A 17,230-nucleotide genomic window follows, 5' to 3' on the forward strand; every position below is an offset into this window, starting at 1 on the left:
ATGCTTCGATTTAGTTATTACATATTTCATATATTGTAGATATTTTGATTCACCAACCGTCACCCCAACCATCATTATCATCACCATCATCTAATTCCAACTTCAATTTACTTTTACTTTTTGGTTTCAATTGTAATCCTTTCTTTACAGGCGCAGGCGTTGTAGTAGTTGTAGTTTTAGTTCTTGAGGTTGATGTATGCATTTGTTTGACAACAGGTTTGACAACTTTTGGTTTTATAGGTTCTTGTACTTTTGGTTCATCAAAGCCACCCCAACTATCTTCTTCAATTTCAATATCATCTTCAGCACCCCAATCATCAGCAAATTCAACAGGATCAGGTTCATTAAAAGATTTTTGCACAACTGGTTCCCTTTTAAATGATGCAACAACAGATAGTGTACCTGATCTACTATCAGTTGGACTTATCCCATTATTAGCCTCTTGATTTAATGAACCACCAAATCCATTAGTGAATTTATTCAAAGCATTTGAAAAATTGATACCAAAGTTTTGTACATCAGATGTAACTTTATCCATAGCATCGTCATCACCCGCTGTGTCATTATCAGGAGGTAAGTTGGCAGCTTCTTCTTTGATCTTACTGAAAAATAAATCAAATGCCTTTTGTGCTTCATCTCTAACTTTTGAACTCTTGTCTAATAATGATGGTGCAATAACTGATAAAATCTTTGTACAAATAATTTCTGGGGTAAAATAATCAATACAACTTGAAATTGCCATTATAGCAGCTAATCGTGAATGAATGAATCGGTCCTTCATTGCTTTACTAAAAGCAGTAGCCAACACTGAAGCTCTTGATGATTTGTTCAAATGTTCTGCAATTTTACCCAAACAAATTGTTGTATTTGTTCTGATTTCTGGTTTTTCATCACTTTGAGTCTTGGCCAAGAATCTCAACAGTTCATTATTCAATTGTCTATCTGATAATTTTGGTGCAATCACCAATACTGATTTGATGGTTTCTTCTCTTATTGCAGGATTTGAATCAGAAAAACCAGTAACAAAATATTGGAAGATACGATCACTTATATCAGATTTTGTTAAAATTTCCATAAATTTTGGTAATGAAGCCAACAATAAAACACGAATTTGTCTATCAGGCAATGTAAAAGCTTTTAGGATCACTGGTTTTATGAGTGCAATTTTTGAAGAATCGGGTAAAACTTCACCAAATGTTAAAATGTACCGTAAGGCAAATGCAGCATTTTCTGGACTATGATTGAAAAAATTGGATAATTCAGGTAAAATTCTATTTTCCATGAATCCAGGTGGTGCATCTTCTTTAACAACTTCCAAGTTTTGGAAAAATTGTAATTTTTCTTGATCATTTCTTAATCCAAATTCGTCCAATTCTTTGTAACAATTGATTAAATTAGTGTTAAAATACGTGTGTTCCCCATTCTTTAAGAATTGTTCCACAGTAGGTCTAACAGTAACTGATGTACTTAATAATTTCTTGTAAGCAGCTAACAAATTTTTTGGTATATTTTTACCTTTTAATAAGTCATCATTTGTTATAGTATAAGCATCAATATTGAACAATTTATAAATCAAAACACCCAATCTCCAAGAATCAAACTTGACAGTTTGTGAACCTCTAAGTATTTCAATCCCATTTGATGAAACTTCAGGAGATAAAAGTTCATTAAACCCATTCAATTTGCCAGATAATCTATAAATAGGTTGATCAGGATCAGTTTTCAAATTAGTCAACACTTCAAACCCACCCAATTTGAATTCACCTTTTTCATTAATGAAAATTGTGGAAAAATCAATAAATCCTAAAACTGAAGAAGCTTCCACGTTAATAAATTTAATAGCTCTAGCAACTGATTGAACAATCAACAATTTAATTTCCTCAGTCAAATGATTTGAATCTTTCAAATAATGGGCTAATGATTGTACTCTTTCAGAAACAATGTATAGATAAGAATCATTTTCAAATGTGTCGAGGATTTTCAATATACCTGGCAATCTTATACTTCTGATCTTTCTTAGGGCGTTAGCAGCTAATGGTAACATTTCAGGAAGTGTTTTAGCTTCGAATGCAAATATGGTGCATGGTGAACCATCATCCTATTGATAATTAGTAACGTTGGCTATTTCAAGTTGGTTCAGATCAGAAACATACTTTTTTGGTACCATCGTATATTTTCCAGATTGAAGGAAATGAAGGGTTGGGTAGCTGTTCCTCACCAAAGTTGTATGGAATAGATCCTCCAGTGAGCGACGTAAATGTCTTTGATAAGAAGTTCATGGTGAATGCCTTTCTTACTCCAGTTTCAAGTGATTTTGATTCAAGTTGATGTTGATGAAATGTGTTTTTTTCAGATCATGTTCGCGCCTGGTCGCGAATGAAATTTCGAAACGCGTTATACAATTATAACCTACATTTATGATTATCTCTAATACTTTATTTTATTTATGATTCTCTGCTATTTAAAATCCATCAGAACCATTGAACCCGATGAATCCAGTCAACAGGAAAATCTTGTAGTAAGGCTTCTTTGAGATTTGATTTGTATGGTTCCAAGCACTAGTCAAACGACCGTCAATACATGAACCAGACATGTAGAAATTATCAGCACCACTACCATCAAACATATGAGCATAAGCATCTTGTAAAATGGTCAATTTCAATTTCTCAGAATCTCCGAATTGGTCTTCAATATATCTTTTTGTGAAAGGATCTTTATTCAAATCATCAATTTTCAATAAACATTGATCAATTGGAATTAAAATGTTCGGCACTTGGATATACTTATCTAAAAAGAATAAGGCATTAGGAACTGCATCATCACCAAGATGAACAACACTTGAACCGATCCAACTTGAACATTTTGCCTTACATTCACCAAGGACTTTGTACATCTCTTTGTATAAAGAAGGACAAGCCTTAACTCTATGAAGACCTTGACCTGTAAATGATAATTTATATGAGGTCCCATTGAATAAATCGTCATCTGCAATAGACCATAAATGAATCATTTCTCTTTGGATAATTGACCATAAGGTTAAGGATTGTTGAACATATTGTAATTGTCTATCATGATCATGTGTTAATCTTGAACCTGATCTACCATATTGAATACCTATTGAGAACTTATGTTTGATTTCAGGGTCTTGGAATTGTTCCAATCTTTGCAAGAATCTAAGAATTGGTTTCCTATTCATATGAGTATAAGCATTATAATCACCAATTGAATATAAAACTTGACGGATCTCCTCTTTGGTGAAACCTTTATGTGAAGAATATTTAGATGATAATTTTTCAATGGAACTTTCTTTTAATTTAATATCTCTTTGAATTTGATATCTTGATTTACCAACAGGTGAAATTTCAGCTGTAGCATAAATGATTAGTTCATCATCAAATAAACCTAGAGCTTTACCTTCATCATCTGGTCTTGATGATAGATAACTATGAACAGTCTTGATTGGTTTATAAAGATTAAACTCCATATGACCTTCAATTTCAGGTAATCTTGAATCCATAACCATATAACACAATTTCCCAAAATTTTCTCTCATTCTTTCAGGATTCATGATTTTATAACGTCTACCAATTTCAAAAATTGATTTATACCATTCAGCATTATCTTCAAAATTTTTATTTTCAATCAATTGTTGACCAGTTTTCAAATTTGATGCAACAACTAAACCCGCAAGAACTGAACACATTTCTTTCAATTGTGATACGATTCTCTTGGATTTGGAACTATGAGAAATGATATCAACTTTATCAGTGTATTGAGAAACACTTAATGCAGCTTCTAAAAGGTGTAAAAGATGACGTTCTTCAGGTGTTAATCTTAATGGGATATATTTCACTTGTTTTTTGATACTTTCAACTAGTTTTCTATTCACTGAGTTATCAGTTGGGATAGGTGTAGTTTGTTCATCATCAACATCAGCATCAATATCTTCATCATCATCTTGTTGAGGTTCAGTAGTTTTAGCAGTATTTGCCTCATCATTATACAATTTTTTTGAATCATGAGTTTTCCTCTTACCACCACTATGCACTAATTCATAACACCCACCACAGTAGTTTTCCTCACAATCTTTACATTCAACTTCGATTCTCATATCTTGACACTCATTACAAAGTTCTGGATCTATTTTATCATCATCTTGAGCTTTATCCATATGGTTCAAATCAGCCAATTCTTTGTTCTCAGAGTCTTCGATTTCCACATCGTTGTCACCGTCAAGGATGTCTTTTAGAGTTCTTGATTCCATTTTCAAGAGAAAACCACAGTTATTTTCAAAGGAGTGTGAATAGAATTTGGTGATGAAAATGTGATGGATTTCCACTTGATTGAATTCGAAGCTTCAATTTTTTTTTCCTCAGGCACAAAATGTTTTCGCGAAGGTTTGTTGATAACGAATGTCGAGGATTTTGGCTTATCGACGAGGTCAAAAAAGTTTAAAAAGGGCGTAGATTTAAGAGTGAAAAGGTTCAATTGCAGTGATTATAATTGGTCTTTGAAATCTTGTGGTCATTAGAACAAGATCAACGTGATTATGAGCCCAAAAATACATCCAATATCTGATCAAATGATTGTTTTAGTATTATACAGAATTATTAAAAAACCAACCAATCTAGTTTATAATCTTATTATAAAGGAATTGAATAAATAAAACATATGCCTTCACCATCACTCTCCCATTTTGCTGATGTAATCTATTTGAGTACTAAAAGGTAGGCCAAGATAGCGACAATGATAGCAAGAATTGCAATGATTAAACCAACATTTTGTTCACCACCAGTGACACCAGCAGTACCTGAAGTTGAGGAAGAGTTAGCTGGAATGCTTGAAGGGTCAACATCACCGATATATAATGGGATCAAAGCTTCTTTAGCATCATCTGAATGTCCGATATCCTATGATAGTTGTTAGTACAATTGGATCTAACGGTTCAGCTGGATTTAATACTCACGTCAAAAGGACCAGTAGCATCGGTACCACCACAGTCAACCATGACTTCTTCACCACCTCTGTTTTCCCTAGTTAATATGTGTTCTTTGAGTATTTATATCAAAAACTTACGGATGCTCATCCAAAAAAGAGGTACAGTCATAGACTTTCCCGTCTATAACCATCCATAGGTCTTCGGCTGTGTTGTGCTTTGAGATTTCTTCGAAAGAGAATAGTTTAACAGACATCTTGGAGTCACTTGAATCGATCAATGTGGTGGATTAAGAATGAAGATTACGTTGATTGAATCTTTATTTCGTTTACGTTTTGTGAAATTTTTTGTTGGCTGATGCGTCGCGTAACGAGTCAATGAATGTTGCCCAATCAAACGAAACACGATTACTTTTACTAAAATTGGTTAAAATATAACCAAAAACTACAATTTTGAAGAATTAACTATGAAACTATATTTCTATGGGGTCTTTGTGCTTGTTTGTGATATCTGACAAAGACCGAATAATGTACAATTTGATTGGGCAGCCCAGGTTTAGCTCAATAAGGAAGATGGATAGATAAGGATATTTCCCAGATTCATCTAAAAATTAATACCAGCAGCTTTTAATGCTTCTTTTCTCTTCTCCCTTTTAGCTTGATCTTTTTCATTCAAAGATTTAACATCTTTCTTCAATTTACTAACTCTGAAATATGATTTTTTAGATTTCTTGGATGATTTGAAATCTTCTTGAACTAATTCAACTTTTAATTGATGATTCATCAATAAATAATTATTCATAGTATCTTGAGCAATTTTAGCATCATCAACATTACTGAATTCTAAAAATGCAAAATGTCTTGATTTACCAGTTTTTTTATTTCTTGCCAATTTGACATTAGTGATTTCACCAAATTGGTTGAAATATTTACTCAATTCTTTTTCTTCAAATCCATCTGGTAAACGACCAATATATATGACACCTTTTTTAGCCTTTTTAGATTTTTTGGAAACATTTGAATCAACTTTTGGTAATTTTTTAACTTCATGAGATTCTTTCTTCTTTTCTTGTTTCTTTGATTTCTTTGGTTCTTCTTTTTCTTCTTCTTCTTCAGAGTCTTCATCATCATCTTGTTCATCTTGTTCATCATCAGTACTTGAGAATCCACCTAAATCTTCTTCATCTTCACTTTCAGCTTCTGCACTCTTTGAGTTTTCAGCAGCATCTTCTTCAACTTCACTTTCAGATCCACTTGATTCAGATCCACTTAAATCACTAGGTATATGAGTGATTTCCTCTTCTGATTCTTCATCTTGATCAAATTCAGGTTCAGTAGCTTTTTTAGCCTTTATTATAACCTTTTTGGATTCTTTCTTAGGTCTGGCTATGCTACCTTGTTTCTTTGGCTTGATACTAGACTTTTTGATGATTTTGGTACCCATTTTAATGCTGATTTATTACTCGATACTATATATCCAATACTATGTGAATTTTTTTGGTTTTATCATCTTTATTTTTTTTCCTTTGCACAATAAAATTTTCAATCTCATCGGACCAGGGCCTATAACCATCGATCTAGGCTTAAAATGGAAATCAAATGGATTTAATGAAGAATTCTTATTGAAGTTTTTCACTGTATATTCTAGTGAATGTTGTATTCTATGTTGGTCAAGTTGAATGTAGTCCTGAAATGGATTAAAGATACTACAAAAAACTCATTTGGCCTACTCATTATGCTTCTCTATACACCTAATGCCTTTTCAATAAGTTTAAAAGTATTTCTGAAAGGTAAACCAACTGCATTGTAATAGTCACCATCAATCTTCTTCATTAATAATGACCCTCTCAACTGGACTCTATAACCAGCAGCAACGCCTAAACCTTCATTTGTATCCACATAAGCCTTCAACATTTCATCAGAAGCTTCATAATCAAAATGTAAAGCAGTATCTTCAACAAAAGAACTCACAACACCTTCATTTATAACAACAACACCACTTAAAACATGCTGAACTTTTTTACTATCTCTATAATATGTTAAATTTTTCAATTGATCTTGTTTATCTTTAGGTTTTTCAAAAATTTGACCATCAATCTCAACAACGGTATCAGCTGCTAATATTATAGTGTTTTCAGCTTCACCTTTATTCTTCAATTCTTCATAAACAGCTTGTGCTTTGCCTATAGCTGTGTTTAATACATAATCTTGAGGTGTATAATCTTCTTTTTTCAAATCTTCTGGGAAGTTTGATGGATATACTTCAACATTTTCAAAACCCATTTGAGTCAAGATCTCGATTCTTCTTGGTGAAGTTGAGGCTAAAATGAATCTTTTCTCTTTGATTTTGTCAAATACAGGATGCTTGAAAGGTTGAAATGACATTTTGAAAGGGATGGATGACGTTGATGTTTACTCGGTTGTATAAAGTTGTTGCTGAAGTGTTCATCAGTCCTAAAACTTTGAGTTGATCTCTGTCGGATATAAGTTTTTCGCAGAAATATTTCTGAATCTATTAACAAAACCATCAACAACAATAGAAAATCATAGCAGAAAAGATGAGAACTAAAGCATTTGAATGACCAAACTGCTCTGGAGTTTCAGTGGTGTATGATTGGAATATTGTGCTATTAGTTAACAGAAGCGCGTTAGCTCAGGAACTTGACTCTGGTGGAAGGCGTGTTAAGCAGTTATGCATTATGATAAGGAGCCCAGCTTTATGATGAAAGCTACAGTTTTGTAAATGAGTTGGTTATGGTATTGTTCTTGAGAGTGGATGCCATTGGTTTTTGGATGCTTTACGATGGGCATTGTTGAGTTACAATCATTATATGCTACTTATTATCCCCAATGCTTTGGAGAGAAAACAAACTGCTACACAACTTAAAGCTTCAACTGGTGGATTCAATTGGGATACTACAAGTTTCTAGCGGATAATTACTATTGCGTTTCAGACCTCGCTTTGAGGGTTCCGGTTCCTTTTCATGACTCTGTTGGTTGTTTAATGTTAGTTCTTTCATGATAAGGCTGTTTGAAAGTTTGTGTCTTGACATGTGCATTTCTCGGTAGAACTGCTTCTTCTATAACTGACACATTCCAATGTTTATAATCTTGGTAGGGGTGGTGCATACGTTTGAATAAGCCAAGTGAACCATATGAGATTTAGTTTGAAGTTTGAACTATGCTCGTTGTGAAACATTGAAATTTATTTTTCAGATACAAGTTCAACACCATTACATTTCACAACTACAAGAGAGCTAAACTAAGGACATTTCCAAGGATTGAGGTTTTGTCACTATTGCTTCAATAAATTTGTTTTGGCGATCATTTTTAGCTAAAATGCGGTTAAGCAGTAGTACATTGGCTTATTGACTGAAATTAGAGGGTTCAATTTTCAAGTAAAACATTTTGGAAGTTGGATCCATATTGTTTGTGTATTCTCAGATGATTGTGAAGTCAATGATTATGCTCCAATAGACTATTTCAGCAAAGGTATGACGCTCTTTGATGTCAATGCCTGGTATATGTGTTGTGGGTTTTATGTCTTTGACAAGCTATTGTTGATGATTGTGAAGGACCTCAAATCAGATCTCACCTATCAAAACTATAGACCCCAATTGTCTTTGAAAAGATATGACTCTGACAGGACTCTGACACTTTATGGTTAATCCAGCTTGCATATTTGATTCAAAATGTAAACAATCAAGTGAATTTATCAGTGAAAACAATCCTCAAAGCTCACTTCAGTCACCTTGAGGTGGAGATAATTGATGATGATAAAGGTCTTCTTGAAAACTATTTAAAGGGACAGCTTTCCAATGAATATAATCAGCTTTTTATAACATTCACCAAGTCAAGCTACTCATAATGAAGGTTAATCAAGTATTATACCTAGGAGCCTTTGCCTTAACAGTTGCTGCTGTTGAAAATGTTGTCAAATTACCTCTTACCAAAGGTAAAGCTCCTAACTCCACAAGAGCTCTTTACAGAAGAGATGAGACCCACCCTGAAACTTTAGTTGATGATTACTATAGCTATTACGCTGACGTTCAAGTTGGTACACCAGCTCAAACAATCAGAGTCTTGGTTGATACTGGTTCTTCTGACTTATGGTTCCCAACTAGTGATAATCCACACTGTCCAGAAGGTACTGCTACTCCAATTGACAATGGTGATCCGGATACCGATTATTGTTTAGCTACTGCTCTTTTTGATACAGATGCTTCATCAACATGGGAACCAAACTATAACATTCCAGCGTTTTACATTAGTTATGTCGATAAAGGTTATGCTAGAGGTACTTGGGGTACTGATACTTTGAGCTGGGGTGATGTAACTATCAATGAGATGTATTTGGCAGCTGCTAATGATTCAACAAAGCCTGCTTTACTTGGTATTGGACTAGTGGGTGGTGAAAGTACAACTTGGTATCACAGAAGACAAGCTTATGAATATCCAAATTTCCCAGTGAGATTACAAACTGATGGTTATATTGCCAAAACTGCTTATTCACTATATATGGCCGAAGATCCTCATACTACAGATGGTGATGTTGATGTCACATTGCTGTTTGGCGGTGTTGATAATGCTAAATATTCTGGTTCATTAGCCACTTTCCCAATCGTCTCTAGTGTTGATTTGGCAATCAATCTAACAGGAATTGAAATTTCCGTTTCTGGACAAACTACTACTGCTTCCACAAGTGAATTTAAAGCTGTTTTGGATAGTGGTACCACTTATCAATGGTTGCCAACTGCTGCTGTTAGTAACCTTGCTCAAAGTTTGGGATCAGATATGTCAACTGATCAATGGGGGTTTTATATCGTTCCATGTGATTATGATCAAAATGACTATATCAGTTATATCTTTGGTAGTAAAAGAATTAATGTCCCTGTTTCTGATGTTGTTCTGAATTACAATTCTCAATGTACATTGAGAATTCATGGTTCAGATACTGTCAGACCTTTCCTAGGTGATAGTTTTTTGATCAATACCTATGTTCTCTATAACATTGATGACAATGAAATCTCAATTGCACAGGCCAGATACACTTCTGAAGAAAATATTCAAGCTATTAGCTAGTTATGATCTCTGCCTTTTTATACCTTTTAAGTCAACTTTTATGTTTAGTTCTCTAAACTAGCAATTTATATCTTTCCTTTTAAATCTAGTAGCACTTGAATCTCGATTATCAAAACATTTATTAAATCCCATTCTATAAAATCCCGATTATGAAGGAGTAACATCCTCTAATTTTATTCTATCCGTCACCACATAGTTTTCCCCCATATCATCTGTGAAGGCAACTTCAGTACCAACTAATTTTTGCCAATCACCTTGATAAATGTCATTATCAACTTTAAACAAAGGAGCTTTTGTATGTAATCCACTAACTTGTAGTTTTGCTGTTGGGGGTATAGAATTAGTATTAAAATTATTATTAGGAATCTCCAAAGTTACGTACACATCTTCATATTCTTCTTGGGCATTGAGTTGATCTTTATCCTGTTTGGAGGCTTCTAAAGCAGCTTTTCTAGCTTTGATATCAGCATCTGAACCAGCTTCGAAACCATTTTGGAAATCCCAATGCATTTCTTCACCATCTGTTAAGAATTCACAATTACCATTCATTGTTATTTTCCATTCTTTACCATCTTCAATCTCTTCTGGATTGACCCTTTCATACTTATCTAAACTACATGCTCCAGCTCTTAGTCTTGTACCTTCATCGTCTAATGGTTCATCAACACTGTTGAATCCCAAAAGAGCCATACCTAATGCAATTTTAGCAGCAGCGTGAGTAACAAACAATATAGTTTCAACATGTGGATATTTTGCTTCAAATTTCGGTATAAATTTTTGAAAAAATTCTTGACATCTTGCAAATATTTGTTCTGGGGTTTCACCTTTTAATGACGGTTTAACAGTTGGTTCCCAAGTATTTTTCAATTTTGAAAAGAATGGACTTAAAGTTTCAAAACCTGCAGGATTTGGAATAACAGGTCTCTCTGGTTTATACCATTCACCAATACCTGTTTCTAAGACGATATCAACATCCAAGACCTCAGCTATAGGAGAAGAAGTTTGCAAACATCTATAAAATGGAGAACTGAATATGATTTCTGGGTGTGGTTCAATAGACAATATGTAGTGTGCAAGTTCTTTAGCTTGGTCTTCACCATGCTTTGCCAATGGAGGATCACTATCAATACCTGTTGGGGAGACTGGATGTGGTTCTGGTAACCAATTAGCTCTGTAACCATGCTATTACGCGTTAGTATGAACACTAGGTATTTAACCATTTCTATACTCACTCTAGCAATATAAAGATTTTTCAGCACCATTTTTTGGACGAATAAGTTTCTTAAATCACAGTGATACTTTCAATTTAGTGAATATTGAAAAGGGAAGAAGAAACACAAGATATACAGCTCAGTGAATGGCTGATGAATATGTTTTGGTGACGGTTTTTGTTTACTTCTTTGAAGCTCATGATGCCTCGAAAAAAGAAATCAACACATTTCGCGAATCTTGTTTTTTTTTTCACAGAACGCATTCGCGAAGCATTTTTGGTGATATTTTTGTTTTGGGCTTTTTTGGTCGAAATGGCTGAATATTGTGAGGTAAAGTATTCCAAAGACATTGAGATCGTATAAAGAGACAGATGCCACCAGCTACGAACAAAAGAATAAAGGTATGTATGGTGCTGGGTCGAAATTGATCTTGGGAATGTTTCAATGCTAACGAAATCACCAGACACTATCCATAAGTCGTCCCATAATATATGGAAACACTGCACAACCACTAGGTGACAAAAGACCCCCAGGTGCACCAGAAGAACATACACATAGCTGGACTGTGTTTGTAAAGGGTCCTAACGGTGAAGACTTGTCTTATTTCATCAAAAAAGTGGTGTTCAAACTACACGATACATATCCAAGTCCTACAAGATCAATAGAATCACCTCCATTCCAAGTCACAGAGACTGGTTGGGGTGAATTTGAAATTGGTATAAAGATCTACTTTGTTAATGAAGCTAATGAAAAAAATATATCGTTATATCACCATTTGAGATTACATCCTTATGGACTTCCGCCAGATGCTGTGTTGACCGATGCTGATAGAAATGTTAAAAGTATTCAATATGATGAAATTGTATTCAATGAACCTACAGAACAATTATTTGAAATAATGACTCAAAAACCTGGAAACAGATTACCAGAAACTAAAAAACAATCAGAGTTTAGTAAAGAGACAGAAAGAGAGGAGATTGTAAGGTTTGAACATGGTATAAAAGAGGTTAATCAAGAAATAGAAAAGCTCAAGTCTCAAATCCAAGAATTACAGCAACTCAAGGCTAAATAAACACTTGCGTTATAATTACGAAATGGTTTGTAGATTCGTTCATATGCATTATCGTTAATTTACCCAAATTTTAAGTTTCTTTTCCATTCCCATCACAACATAGATTCACTTTCCAACTCTTCCAAATAATCCATCAAAACATCCGTTATTGGCCTATCCAGTAGGTATCTGTTATATAGTTTAACTGGTATTTCAACTCTTCGCCTTCCCGTTTTGTCAAATATGATTACAACGTCTCTTGGGTAGACACCACCACCAACTGGGTCTAAAACATTAAACTTTTTAGGAATTTTAGAACTATTGATCAACGGGAAAATGTGATGATTTCTGGATATATTTGAAGAAATTCCTATTATTTCAGCATTGAATATTTGACTCAATTTATCATGAGCATTGCTATTAAGTGTTAGTTAGATGTTCAATTTATCCCGACGCGTCTTTGGAATACTCACCTTATAGGCTCAAGGAAATCATCAATCACACCAAAGAAAACCAAAACCAAATTTGTTGGTTTGTCCTTAACTATGAACTTTTTCTGACTTATAAACCCATCTCTATTGATAAAACTCAATATTGAATCATCAATTGCCTCTATGAACTCGTGCGAGGTTTGAGTTATTCTTGTTTTTTTCGTGTTTAAGCCTAATATTGGGTATTCTGGCTCTGAATACTCAGGCGAAGGCAGACAGTCTTCACAATTGCTATATCTTCTCTTCATACCTGATTCATACTTGTTTATGATATTCAATCCACTTCTTTCGAGCCTATTCTTCTAAATTTATAAGACCCAATCACAAACTCCTCAATTCAAATCAATCAAAGTCTAGAAGCTCAACCGGGGTTTCAATAGGTCACTAACCGTCACACTTTCTTATTAAGCCCAATATTTTGCTGCAATAACTGTTCAAAAGACTTTTGTACTCCAATTATCTTTAAGATAGATTTCACGTCATTATAAATCCAATCTCCAACTCGAGGTTCCACACTTTTTTCAACACACGTTAATTTTTTTTGGTTTTTTCATGTCATTTCGAGTAACAAAACCGCTTCTGTTTACCTTTTCCCCAAAGGGGAATAGTAATTGAATTCTACACATAAGCAAAATACACACATCAAAACGTCTATTGTTAATACAAAACTATGCAAATACACATGACTCATGAAAATTCATTTAGGTGTCAATGGTTTCCAGCTATTCAAATCAAGATTTTCTTGTAACGAAGCCACACCTGTACCTTTTCTGCTTGGGGGAGGTGGTGGTGCAGTACTTTTGGAATCATTATCCACACCAGTACTTGTAGGTAATTTACTATCAAGCGAGGTATTCTTCAATGATTCAGGCTTCTTTGAGATTGGTGGTATAGAATTTGATGATGTAGTGTGTAAATGACCTGGTTTCTTAGGAATAGATGGTGCGCTTGTGTGTAATGATTCTGGTTTCTTTGGAACGGGAGGAACAGCACCAGATGATGTTTGACCTCTGCTCAAAGGTGTATTGGATCTTGATGGGCTCGATGACTTTGGCATTAATATAGAGTCAGAAAACCCTGGTGGTAATGTGTTTGTCTTTCTAGGAGTTGGGGCTGGTGGTGGTGTAGTTGAAGTGCTTGTTGTAGTTGTATCTCTAGTATCTGGTTTAGATGATGGTCTAGTCACAGGAGTACTTGCACGCGGAGCAGGTGGTGGTGGTATACCAGATTTGGCAGCAGTAGCAGTTCTTCTTGCTGGTAGGTCAGGTGGTGCTGGACTACCTCTCTTTGATGGTGTCAAGATATCCATGGAAATTGGTGAACTTGCTTCTCTTCTTGCTGGTAATGCTGGTTTATAATCTAAATCATCATCCAAAAAATTCAATAAGTCTTGTTGTCTCTTTGCAGTCTTTTTATCATCAGTTGAATTATCATTTGAATCATATTTCAAATCGATCAGAGATAAGGAACTGTCTTGGACATGATTTGCTTTATAGTTTTCATAAAGATCTTTTGATAATCCTGATTTCTTGTCTTCGTCAACAAATTCAACAGTGGACTTGTAAGCAGCGTAAACTGGTCTATGATCAGAGAACAACAATTCTGAAGAACTATAAGCTAAAGGTTTGGTATTCCCACCTCTATAAATGATTCTATCAGTCCAGGAAGGAATTCTTTGCTTTTCAGAACTATCATATATATTTGTACCTTTATCAAATTTGTATGTTGGATTAAAACTAATAGTTGGTTCTGAAAATCCTTTGAAAGCGTTACCAGAACTAATTTCCTTAGTTAATTGATCAAATTGGTACAAATACTCCAGATCTCCATTGGATATACGTCTTCTAACTTCTTCATTACTCAAAGAAATTCTATAGTTCAAATCTCCAATCCAAAACACAGTTTCATTGCTATCGATTTTCCCACCTCTTGAAAATCTTATCCCATTGGAGATGGATAAATAATCATTGTATCTTTCTGCAACACTACTTGCACCAGCAGCTAAATGTGCATTAACAAAGCAAAAGCTTGAGGCACCGTAATTGAAACGAATGGCAACAGCACCTTTATTACCAGTGATACCACCAAGACCTGTCTTTTTAACACCACCTTCAACTTGTTTAACATTATTCACACTATCAGCTCTAACGAAAAATAACAACAACAGAGATGTCATTTGCTCAGCTCTAAGCATGATATATTTATCAAATTGATTTAGGCATTCTGAAACTTCCTTTGTCCAAAATGAAGATTTTGAGTAATCTGCATTTAAAATAGATCCTGCAGTCAATTCAATAACTTCTTGAAACCCTAGCACAACAATATTTGGTTTGAATTTATCACCTATAGGGTATAACCATGAAGACAAGTCTGCAACCTTGTTACTGGCATTCACATTGAAAGTACCTGTAAATATATTAATATTTGCACTTGATGTAAATTGTGGCTTCATTTCAATCAATTTCTCATTAACATAATCAGTTATAGGATCATATAGCATAACTGGCAGTTGACCACTTAGTCTACCTAATAATGTATCAATTGTCATTTGTTTCCCCTTATCAACAAAATTATTAATGTACATTCTGCTAACAGATTTAGTAGCATCTGAAAGAGCACCAGCAAAACTCATTTTACCACTTCTTGAAAAAGATGATTTTAATGCATTGGTACCTGTATAAATTTGTGAAATTTGATCACCATTATCTGCCCATAATGAATTGTGTCTATTGTAAAATTCAGATTCTTGTGAAACTTCTAAATTATGATCCTTGAGAAAAATTGTTAATGCAAAATTTGAAATAAATTGTTGAATCAAATTTGTTCTATCAAGACAATCTAAACAATTTGTTCTGAATGCACCGGTTTGTTCACTAAGAGTTTTCTTCTTTTCAACATCATAACTGAAATAACCAAACTCATATAATGATTCTTTGATTAGACGGAAAATCTTTGTTGATGATGAATATCCTTGATTGGATGTTTCTCTATGGAAATCAAATTCAGTCATATAAAGCTCTGGATTGTGATTCTTGGTGTATGTATCAACGTGGCTTCTATATCTTTTTGATAATTGAATTTCAGATGATTTTGTACTTAGTAAGTTAACAATATTCACTGCACCATATGTCTCAAGCAAATGATCAAAATGAGAATCAAAAACCGGTTGAGTAGCTTCTTCAGATCTGGTGATTTGTACTTTTGGATTAATCAAAGCAGTGTCTTGTTCCCAAAAGATCGGCACACTTCCTCGTATTTCAATATAAGAATAACAAAGCTTATCAGAATACAATATGAATTCAGTTTCGACAAAATTTGCAACATTTCCTTCATCATCAATACCTCTAGAGTTGAATCTTGTACCAGCTCTTTTCCAACTTTGTCTCGATATCACAGTCATTGCCACTTTAGTTCTATTCAAATAAGCATCAAACGTTTCAGCAAATCCTCTAATAACAGTTGTCAAGAATCCTTCATCATCCAGTTTTTCTTTCAATGGTGTATCTAAACGGTCTCTAAATTGAACAACCTCTTGCAACATGAATGAATTCCACATATACTCATCATTATAATTATCAAAACTTAAGGAGTGTGAATCAATACCTCTATTTTGTAAAGTACTCGTCAAATCAAAATTGGAACTATAGTAAAAACCACCTGTTGATAATAATTTTTTCAATTCATGGCATGGATGTCTTTGAGCACTCCCATCACCACCACCATTGGCCCCACTACCACCATTTGTGGTTCCTGATCTGAATTGATCATCATAACCTCTTTCAACATCAGGCATCATAGCATAACCGTTTGGATCTAGCTCAACACCATCCCAAGTTCCCTTATTAATACAATAGAAATCAACACTAAAGATCTTGTTAATTGTCTCGCCTGGTATTGGAGCAGCAACTTGGATTTTACCCGTGATTGCACAAAGGTAGTAGTCACCCTTAACTTCAATAAGTCCCATGAATCCATGGATTTCCCTGTCAGTTAACTTCTTGTAGGATTTCAAATTGACTTCGTCTTTGGAGGTGAACTCTATAACACATCTTTGCAAGTTGTTCTTTGTCTTGATATGGCGGAAAAGAAGGACATGGGTCCTCGACACAAGTGCCACTGTTCTTGGGTTCTCCTTCACTAGCAGCCTCATTCTAGTCAGTCAACGAGGTGTTAGAGGTGCCGAAGTCTTTGTCAAACGATACCTTTGTTGATTGTTGTCGTTTGTTGATTGTTGATAACACTGGAGGTAAATTTCACTCCAAAGCACTCTCAGAGTGTGGAAATTACATAATCCGAGTCCTGAAAAATTATGGTAATATACTAGTTTGACGGATGAACCTTTATAACAGCTAGCCTAAAGATAATCTAGTGTCTTAATTTATTTCTTATTGCGTTCAAAGGGGTATTGAACGAATTTGTATGTCAGTTTAGGTTCAACTCTGGAATGAAGTGACGTTACG

The 17,230-nt window shown here is 34.4% G+C and overlaps 10 protein-coding genes across 10 annotated transcripts; 2 read left to right on the plus strand and 8 right to left on the minus strand.

Annotated features, from left to right (window-relative positions):
• Positions 1-550: 550 nt before the first annotated feature.
• CEX1 (COPI-interacting protein CEX1) lies at positions 551-2,279 on the minus strand (the record flags this gene model as incomplete). Its single annotated transcript, XM_019181341.1, has 2 exons — positions 551-2,098; positions 2,154-2,279. Coding segments are annotated over 2 exons (1,674 nt in total), but the record flags the coding sequence as incomplete, so codon positions are not given.
• A 182-nt stretch (positions 2,280-2,461) lies between these two features.
• On the minus strand, positions 2,462-4,264 carry WICANDRAFT_82752 (uncharacterized protein; the record flags this gene model as incomplete). The annotated part of the gene is made up of 1 exon (XM_019185431.1): positions 2,462-4,264. One exon carries the CDS (start codon positions 4,262-4,264, stop codon positions 2,462-2,464), a length of 1,803 nt encoding a protein of 600 aa, XP_019042030.1.
• A 445-nt stretch (positions 4,265-4,709) lies between these two features.
• CYB5 (Cyb5p) lies at positions 4,710-5,192 on the minus strand (the record flags this gene model as incomplete). The annotated part of the gene is made up of 3 exons (XM_019184483.1): positions 4,710-4,910; positions 4,967-5,033; positions 5,077-5,192. 3 exons carry the CDS (start codon positions 5,190-5,192, stop codon positions 4,710-4,712), a joined length of 384 nt encoding a protein of 127 aa, XP_019042031.1.
• A 347-nt stretch (positions 5,193-5,539) lies between these two features.
• Positions 5,540-6,379, minus strand: NOP15 (rRNA-binding ribosome biosynthesis protein NOP15; the record flags this gene model as incomplete). The annotated part of the gene is made up of 1 exon (XM_019183071.1): positions 5,540-6,379. One exon carries the CDS (start codon positions 6,377-6,379, stop codon positions 5,540-5,542), a length of 840 nt encoding a protein of 279 aa, XP_019042032.1.
• Positions 6,380-6,678: 299 nt separating this feature from the next.
• Positions 6,679-7,320, minus strand: WICANDRAFT_25197 (nucleotide diphosphatase; the record flags this gene model as incomplete). Its single annotated transcript, XM_019181117.1, has 1 exon — positions 6,679-7,320. The coding sequence occupies one exon, from the start codon at positions 7,318-7,320 to the stop codon at positions 6,679-6,681; it is 642 nt and encodes a 213-aa protein (XP_019042033.1).
• Positions 7,321-8,802: 1,482 nt separating this feature from the next.
• Positions 8,803-10,017, plus strand: WICANDRAFT_25949 (pepsin-like aspartic protease; the record flags this gene model as incomplete). Its single annotated transcript, XM_019181210.1, has 1 exon — positions 8,803-10,017. The coding sequence occupies one exon, from the start codon at positions 8,803-8,805 to the stop codon at positions 10,015-10,017; it is 1,215 nt and encodes a 404-aa protein (XP_019042034.1).
• A 147-nt stretch (positions 10,018-10,164) lies between these two features.
• Positions 10,165-11,279, minus strand: WICANDRAFT_25393 (uncharacterized protein; the record flags this gene model as incomplete). The annotated part of the gene is made up of 2 exons (XM_019181136.1): positions 10,165-11,199; positions 11,250-11,279. The coding sequence occupies 2 exons, from the start codon at positions 11,277-11,279 to the stop codon at positions 10,165-10,167; spliced, it is 1,065 nt and encodes a 354-aa protein (XP_019042035.1).
• A 124-nt stretch (positions 11,280-11,403) lies between these two features.
• YAF9 (YEATS domain-containing protein YAF9) lies at positions 11,404-12,300 on the plus strand (the record flags this gene model as incomplete). Its single annotated transcript, XM_019180383.1, has 2 exons — positions 11,404-11,629; positions 11,692-12,300. Exons 1-2 carry the CDS (start codon positions 11,600-11,602, stop codon positions 12,298-12,300), a joined length of 639 nt encoding a protein of 212 aa, XP_019042036.1. The 5' UTR covers positions 11,404-11,599.
• A 92-nt stretch (positions 12,301-12,392) lies between these two features.
• On the minus strand, positions 12,393-13,018 carry WICANDRAFT_60876 (uncharacterized protein; the record flags this gene model as incomplete). Its single annotated transcript, XM_019183072.1, has 2 exons — positions 12,393-12,696; positions 12,753-13,018. The coding sequence occupies 2 exons, from the start codon at positions 13,016-13,018 to the stop codon at positions 12,393-12,395; spliced, it is 570 nt and encodes a 189-aa protein (XP_019042037.1).
• Positions 13,019-13,467: 449 nt separating this feature from the next.
• Positions 13,468-16,920, minus strand: WICANDRAFT_26660 (uncharacterized protein; the record flags this gene model as incomplete). The annotated part of the gene is made up of 2 exons (XM_019181286.1): positions 13,468-13,641; positions 13,750-16,920. The coding sequence occupies 2 exons, from the start codon at positions 16,918-16,920 to the stop codon at positions 13,468-13,470; spliced, it is 3,345 nt and encodes a 1,114-aa protein (XP_019042038.1).
• Positions 16,921-17,230: the final 310 nt, after the last annotated feature.

The sequence above is a fragment of the Wickerhamomyces anomalus genome (assembly GCF_001661255.1).
Source record: "Wickerhamomyces anomalus NRRL Y-366-8 unplaced genomic scaffold WICANscaffold_1, whole genome shotgun sequence".
In the NCBI taxonomy this organism is placed as follows: Eukaryota; Fungi; Ascomycota; class Saccharomycetes; order Phaffomycetales; family Wickerhamomycetaceae; genus Hansenula; species Hansenula anomala.